This window comes from Cherax quadricarinatus, chromosome 66, assembly GCF_038502225.1.
Source record: "Cherax quadricarinatus isolate ZL_2023a chromosome 66, ASM3850222v1, whole genome shotgun sequence".
Lineage (NCBI taxonomy): Eukaryota > Metazoa > Arthropoda > Malacostraca > Decapoda > Parastacidae > Cherax > Cherax quadricarinatus.
Window position 1 is genome coordinate 19,418,552 of NC_091357.1, and position 8,160 is coordinate 19,426,711.

Sequence of the window (8,160 nt, forward strand, 5' to 3'; positions counted from 1 at the left end):
TGGGATTTGTAAAGGGATTTTGAGATTTGTAATGGGATTTTGGGACTTATAATGGGATTTTAGGATTTATAATGGGATTTTGGGATTTGTAATGGGATTTTGGGATTTGTAATGAGATTTTGGGATTTATAATAGGATTTGTAAAGGGATTTTGAGATTTGTAATGGGATTTTGGGACTTATAATGGGATTTTGGGATTTATAATGGGATTTTGGGATTTGTAATGGGATTTTGGGATTTGCAATAGGATTTTGGGATTTATAATGGGATTTTTGGATTTGTAGAGAAAATTCTGGATTTTTAATTTATATTAATCTGTGGATTTGTAGGATTTTTTCACTATTTTTTTGGATTGTGCCCCAAAAATATTTTTCTTATATTATTGATTAATTTTGTTGGATTTGTATAGATATAATTTTTTTTTTTTTTGGATTTGTGTAGAAATATAAATTAATTTTGTTGGATTTGTATAGAAATATAATTTTTTTTTTTGGATTTGTATAGAAATATAAATTAATTTTGTTGGATTTGTGGCTGATTTGTGGATTTTTTTCAGTTTGTGCTAAACAAAAGCATAATAGATGTGATCTTTTGTAGGTGGTGGGCGTGATGGTGGACCTGTGTGGGCGTGGGTGGGAGGAACACTCCCACGGTGACTCCCACTGCGTGGCGTGGGCGGCCTTGAGACGCCCACGGGGCGCCGAGGCGTGGGCAGGGGGCTGGCCCCTGCAGGTGGGCGGTCTAGCACACACACCCACTCCCCCGGGCGCCCACCCCTGGAGCCCAACGCCCATCCCACGCCCACTGAAAGGATGTATATCTCACCTTACTATCAACGGTCAGGTAAGACGAGGCAGGGCGGAGCTAGAGTGGGCGGGCTGGGAGTGGGTGAGGAGGGGTGTGTGGGTTGTTACTGGGCGGGGTGGGAGTAGGCAGTGGTGGGAGTGGGCAGGCTAGGAGTGGGAAGGGTGGGAGTGGGCAGGCTAGGAGTGGGTAGGGTGGGAGTGGGCTGGGTGTGAGTGGGTGGAGGTGGGAGTGGGTGGAGTTGGAGTGGGCAGAGTGGGAATGAGAGGGATGGGAGTGAGCGAGGTGGGAGTGTGAAGGGTGGGAAGTAGGTGTGGGTGGGTGAGTGTTTGGAAGTAGGCACATGATGAGTGGGTGGGGATTAGGAGTAAGGAGCGAATATAGGCGGGGTGGGCAGGGGTGAGCGGGAGTGGGCGGCTGTGGGTGGGAGTAGGCGGGGTAACACTTTCACTCTCCCACAGTATCCCCACAGCTGACGGACCTAGGCTCGCCGCCCCACGCCCACAACACCGCCCACGGCTGCCGCCCACAACAACAAGCATGCGTGGGAGGCTGCGGCCTCCAGGGCCACTGCGTGGGCGGCCTTCACCGCCCACAGTGCCAGTGCCCGCCAGGATGGGCAGGGAAGCACTGTACTACGCCCACTACGCCCGTCACTCTACGTCAGGCATCGTACATGAAGGTGGCGCTGTCGTACACGCCAATGGCGCGCACCGTGACCGCGCAAGTGCGCGTCAGGATGACAACTGCGCGCCACGGCCTCCTACTGCGCCTCGCCCAGGAACAACACAGCGCAGCTCTCAGTATACATGTACGTATGACTCAGTATACATGTACGTATGACTCAGTATACATGTACGTATGACTCAGTATACATGTACGTATGACTCAGTATACATGTACGTATGACTCAGTATACATGTACGTATGACTCAGTATACATGTACGTATGACTCAGTATACATGTACGTATGACTCAGTATACATGTACGTGTGACTCTTACATGTACGTATGACTGAGGGACTGATCACCTCTTCTACTGTCATACTGTCTCTGCGCTGGACTGATGAAACCACTGCTTGACCTACCCGATGTTTGACACATGTCTAACTCACCTCTGTCATGTCTGTTCTAAGTGGAAGCTGTGCTCAGTAATAATAATAATAATAATAATAATAATAATAATAATAATCTAATTTTTCTTCCTTGGTAGGTGCGTGAGGGCGTGGCGTGCGTGTCCGTGTCTGGCGTGGGCTGGGAGACGCGGGAGGCGTGCGTGGAGGGCCATCCTTTACACGACGGGGTGTGGCACTTGGTCCGTGGCGGTCGACACGGACACAACCTGGTCATCAGTGTCGACGACGGTGACCTGTGGAGTAGGAACGAGTCCTTAGTCACCTTCGACCTGGTCAGGGATGCCCGGGAGAGGCCAGGTCAGGGACCAGGGGTCAGGTCACCACCCCCAGGAAACCCCCCTCGACCCCTTATTGTAGACAGGAATGATGGGGTTAATGTGGGTGGTGTGCCGGAGTTCGTGGGGACGACTCTGGTCGCTGTTCACGACGACCTTCACGACGGTAAGTCGTTCCAGGAGCGGTCGTTTGAGGTCTTGAAATCCTGGTGTCGTTCACACCACAACTTAGTGACATTTAAGTTCTAAGTCTTAGCGATGCAAGTTCAAGTATTTAAAATCTTTAAATTGTACGTACTAGTTAAATAATAATAATAATAATAATAATAATAATAATAATAATAATAATAATTTAATAGGTAATATGCCTTTCACAAAAAATAATTTTTACTATCTTAATGCAGTATGCCTTGATGACTTGAGGATATCTGGTAGGCCTATGCCCCTCCCTCCAGCCTCCAATGGTACTCCATGGGGCCAGGTGACCACCCTGGAGGGTCTAGAGCCAGGGTGCCTAGCGTCAGACCCCTGCCACACTGCCACCTGCTTTCCACCCTTCACCTGCAGTGTCTCCTGGGGCCAGGCCATCTGTAGGTGAGCAACCTCCAGCCACACCATCTGTGATTACACCATCTGTAGCTTAGAATTGCAAGACCAGAGCAAATCATCTGCAGGTGGTGAATCTTCCTTTTAAGTCTGGTCTACACTAATACCCTTCCCCATCCATTACAGGTGTAGCCCAGGAAGTGAACTTGTGGGCCGTACGTGTACGGACCTTGATGAATGCACGTATCAGCCGTGCCTGAACGGGGGTACGTGTGTGAACGTACATGGTGGGTACCACTGTGTGTGTGGACCAGGGTATGCTGGTGCCAGCTGTGAGTGGCCCAGTCTAGCCACACCGGCCCACCTTTTGGCCACACCTCTGCTGGTAGCTGGTCTCACACTGTCTGTCCTGCTCGTAGGTCAGTATTTAAGGTTGTTACTGTGTGTATGAGGGTTATTACTCTCTCTCTCTCTCTCTCTCTCTCTCTCTCTCTCTCTCTCTCTCTCTCTCATACTTGGAGAGATTATGTCTAATAAAACACTTCCGCTGAACAATAATGCCTCCATAGGCAATTATTTATGCCTAACAAAAGCAGCAACAATGATAATCTCTATTATTTAGTTGCAACAGTGAAGCTAAGAGCTGCGACCTCTTCCACAGTGCTCTTGGGAGTGCTGCTCTCTCTGCGTCTTCAACGAAAGGCTTCAAACGGAGGTACGAGCTCTCAACGGCATCGAGAGCCGGGTACCCTCATGGAGATGGAGGGGAAGATGGAGAAGAGAGGAGGAGGAGGGAGAAACAGGAGAGGAAGAGAGGCTGGTCAGGGAGATGAGGAACACAGAACCTTCCTGGAACTCATGAGTCTCCCCTACCCAAGAAGAACTCAACAGAAAATGGGTAATTAAAAAGAAAACACAGAAAATGGGTTATTTCCCAAAAAAATGGAAAAACACAGAAAATGGTTAGATAATCACAGAAAATTAGTAAGAAATTTATTAAAATAATATGTAATTAAATATTTTAATTTTGTACATAAAATAATAATAATAATAATTAATAATAATCTATACAATGAGGTACAAGGTACAAGGAGTACAAGATCACCAAGTACAGGGACATAAGCCAACAGTATCAATTTATCCCGGTGAGATCAGGTACCTTGGGATCATGGGGAAAAAATGCCATACGTTTCCTTAAAAAATTGGGTTCCAGACTCATCGACACCACCAGGGACCCAAGGGCAGCCACTTTCATGTTCCAGCGCCTCAGCATAGCAATCCAGAGGGGAAATGCTTGCTGCATACTTGGCTCGCGTCCAGCCTCGGAGGAGCTGGAGGAAATTCATGATCTTTAATACATTGTACCATTGTATTCATGTTTGTGTTTTTCTGCAAATGTATTCTGTTTATTAATAAATATTCCTATAGAATATAAAATATATAGGGGTGGTAGGAGAAGAAAATATTCCAGCAGCTCCGGGGAGAACCTTGAGTTTTCCCTGAGGTGCGTTTATTGTCTTCTCTGAGGATGACGGTCCCCAGTCAAGCTATAGAGGTGGTACCTCCCTATATATATATATATATATATATATATATATATATATATATATATATATATATATATATATATATATATATATATATATATATACACTGTAAGTTTACATTAATTACTATTTTAGGTATTAAAGTATTCTTGATAGGTAATGCACAGGTAACATGCAGCTTTAATGACCCTTGAGTAGTAGACAGGTTTGAAACCCAATTAACCCAAATCATTTCTGTGTCACTTCAGGTCAAAGCGACCATCCTCCTCCCGTGTGTGGGCCACACCTTCCTGAAGGGTTAAAGGTCACCCTCCCATCAGGTCATACTGATTCACCATCCTCGACTTCTGTTACGTCAGGTGATGGTACAGTATTAGTCGTTACAAGTTATCAGTCGTTTATCATGCCATAATAACCTGTCGGTATTCTTGATTATCAATACATTCTCATTCTCTCTCTCTCTGTCTCTCTCTCTCTCTCTCTCTCTCTCTCTCTCTCTCTCTCTCTCTCTCTCTCTCTCTCTCTCTCTCTCAGGACGTCAGCTGGACGGTGTTCAGAAGTCCAGCATCTCTGGAGTAATCGACCTTTTGAAACATCTGCCTGGCATCTCCACGACCTCTCACGTGCCGGCCCAGGAGCTAGAAAACCACAGTATGGAGCAAGGGACTGGTAGAACGGAGAGTGGAAGAGCTAAAACGGGAAGAGGAACTATAAAGACAGAAACTGGGACTGTGGAAATGAAGGTTAAAAGAGTGAAGATGGAGAGTGAAACAGGAAGAACTGAAGCAGGTGTTGCAAGGGCAGAGGCAGGTGTTGCAAGGGCGGAGGCAGGTGTTGCAAGGGCGGAGGCAGGTGTTGCAAGGGCGGAGGCAGGTGTTGCAAGGGCGGAGGCAGGTGTTGAAAGGGCGGAGGCAGGTGTTGCAAGGGCGGAGACAGGTGTTGCAATGATAGATGCAGATATTACAAAAACAGAGGCATATGTCGAAAGGACGGAAGATGTTACGACAAGGACGGAAGATGTTACGACAAGGACGGAAGATGTTACGACAAGGACGGAAGATGTTACGAGAGGGACGGAGACAGCAGTCAGAGAAAGAGAGCACACACAGTAGCCATCTTCCTTCAAAGGAAGAGACCTGGGTTAGATACCCGGATAGAGGCAAGACTTACAAACAAGCCTCAATATAACACCTGCTTCTCCTAATTCACCTAGAAGTAACAAGTTACCTCCTTGTTAATCACCTGCCAAGATAGCGTAGCTGGTTTTTCCATCCTCAGATAGATAGCACATGATAGACAGTTGTCAAAGGAGTTACCTTGGCGCAGGTCAAGGTTACCTTACTTTCCCCCAGATGCTGTGTGCCCCTTACGGGCTTAACACTTTCCCTTTAACGTAATAATAATAATAATAATAATAATAATAATAATAATAATAATAATAATAATAATAATAATAATAACAGTAACAATAAAATAAAATATCACGTGTTTATAAGTGCTTTATTTCATCCCTTTTTTTATAAGTAAAGGAAGAGGCTGAGTTACTTTATTCTGTCTTCAACGCTGAACAAACTGGACTGAATGTTGAGGACAGTGAGGCAGCTGTGGCCTGGTAGGTGACGCTCTGGCCTCACATACTGTGTATCCGTGGTTCAATCCCCGGTCGAGTGGAAACAATGGGTGTTTCCTTACACCTGTTGTCCCTGTTTCCCTAGCATGTAGGTACCTGGGGTGTTAGTGGATGGGTGTGGGTGGCATCCTGGAGGGCAAGATTGAAGGACCAGAATGGAAATGAGACAGACAGTCCTTGATGACGCACTGACTTTCTTGGGTTATCCTGGGTGGTTAACCCTCCCCTGGATTATCCTGGGTGGTTAACCCTCCTTACACCTGTTGTCCTGTTCACCTAGCAGCAAATAGGTACCTGGGTGTTAGTCGACTGGTGTGGGTCGCATCCTGGGGGACAAGATTAAGGACCCCAATGGAAATAAGTTAGACAGTCCTCGATGACGCACTGACTTTCTTGGGTTATCCTGGGTGGCTAACCCTCCGGGGTTAAAAATCCAAACGAAATCTTATCTTATCTTAGGGTTAAAAATTCCAACAAGAATTTTATACAAGTTGCCCTAACATCATGTACAGTTTTCTTTAATAACCATCTTCAAAGAAAACGAATGCTTATTTCTAACATTAACTATATTAATTATCATCTTTGTTCCGTTTTCCTCGTCAGGAATTAGTAAGCTGATGTTAGGCTCCACTTCCCGCTGCCTACATGGGTCGTGACTAAGAAAAATGTTACCTGACAACACCTGAAGCCTTGGTGGGACATCGTGGGGTATCCTGGCTCAGCTAGTAGCTGCCTCAGCTCACAAACTGAGGGAACGGGGTTCGATGTCTTGTATTATCATATCCTAGCTTAGCCTATTTTGTCTTAGTCATTCTTCGTTGTCTACCCATTTTCGCTAGAGAGATAGATAGATAGAGAGAGAGAGGGAGAGAGAGAGAGAGAGAGAAAGAGAGAGAGAGAGAGAGAGAGAGAGAGAGAGAGAGAGAGAGAGAGAGAGAGAGAGAGAGAGAGAGAGAGAGAGAGAGAGAGAGAGAGAGAGAGAGAGAGAGAGAGAGAGAGAGAATGGGGCTCACATATTTGTGAATACCGTGTATAAGACATAGTTCACAGCAAAGACGAGTTTGATCACAATTCAAACACAATTGGATTCTCCAGCCAGCAGGATTGGATTCTCCAGAAAACAGGATCGGATTCTCCAGACAACAGGATTGGATTCTCCAGAAGAGAGGACTGGATTCACCAGAAAACAGGATCAGATTCTCCATTCAAAAGGATTGGATTCTCCAACAAACAGGATTGGATTCTCTAGACAACAGGATTGGATTCTCCAGTCAACAGGATGGGATTCTCCAGCCAACAGGATTGGATTCTCTAGACAACAGGATTGGATTCTCCAGTCAACAGGATGGGATTCTCCAGCCAACAGGATTGGATTCTCCCATAAGTGGGGATGAATTCATCCCTGTAATATCTTCTCTATCCTCCTGTACAAAGATTTAGATTTTTTTACATTTTGCCACCGAAGTGGCTAGTTTATTGTGCACCCCATATCCATCCTGTGGACGGTAGCGCGAGAGCATGTGGATACACAAAAGGCCTAGGAATTAGGCCCAAAAGGGTTAACAGGAATACATATGGATTTATATCTACATATCTATAGTTCACTTATCTGTTACAAGCAAATTTAGGAAATTTGCTTAGTATATCTGGTATCTTATTTTCATTAATAAGATATCTTGACATGTCACATAGGTTATTATACTGTCTGTCTCTGTATTCCTCAATAAGTGGACAATTAAGCACATAGTGTTCAAGAGAGTGACCATATGCCTGATCACATAATTTACATTTAGTTTGATCATCATCTGTGTGTCTCCCAAACTGCCAGAAGTACTTGTAACCAAGCCTAAGTCTGGTCACTACAACATCAGTCAGCACTTGTAACCAAGGCTAAGCCTGGCCAATACAACATCAATTAGTACTTGTAACCAAGCCTAAGTCTGGCCACTACAACATCAGTCAGCACTTGTAACCAAGGCTAAGCCTGGCCACTACAACATCAGTCAGTACTTGTAACCAAGCCTAAGCCTGTCCACTACAACATCAGTCAGTACTTGTAACCAAGCCTAAGCCTGGCCACTACAACATCAGTCAGTACTTGTAACCAAGGCTAAGCCTGGCCACTACAACATCAGTCAGCACTTGTAACCAAGCCTAAGCCTGGCCACTACAACATCAGTCAGTACTTGTAACCAAGCCTAAGCCTGGCCACTACAACATC

At 45.4% G+C, this 8,160-nt stretch overlaps 1 protein-coding gene across 1 annotated transcript; it reads left to right on the plus strand.

Annotated features, from left to right (window-relative positions):
- The first annotated feature begins 666 nt into the window (after nucleotides 1–666).
- On the plus strand, nucleotides 667–5,738 carry LOC138854666 (putative neural-cadherin 2). The gene is made up of 8 exons (XM_070099174.1): nucleotides 667–843; nucleotides 1,266–1,615; nucleotides 2,019–2,382; nucleotides 2,621–2,810; nucleotides 2,949–3,181; nucleotides 3,424–3,660; nucleotides 4,558–4,674; nucleotides 4,844–5,738. Exons 1-8 carry the CDS (start codon nucleotides 813–815, stop codon nucleotides 5,419–5,421), a joined length of 2,100 nt encoding a protein of 699 aa, XP_069955275.1. The 5' UTR covers nucleotides 667–812; the 3' UTR covers nucleotides 5,422–5,738.
- The last annotated feature ends 2,422 nt before the right edge of the window (nucleotides 5,739–8,160 follow it).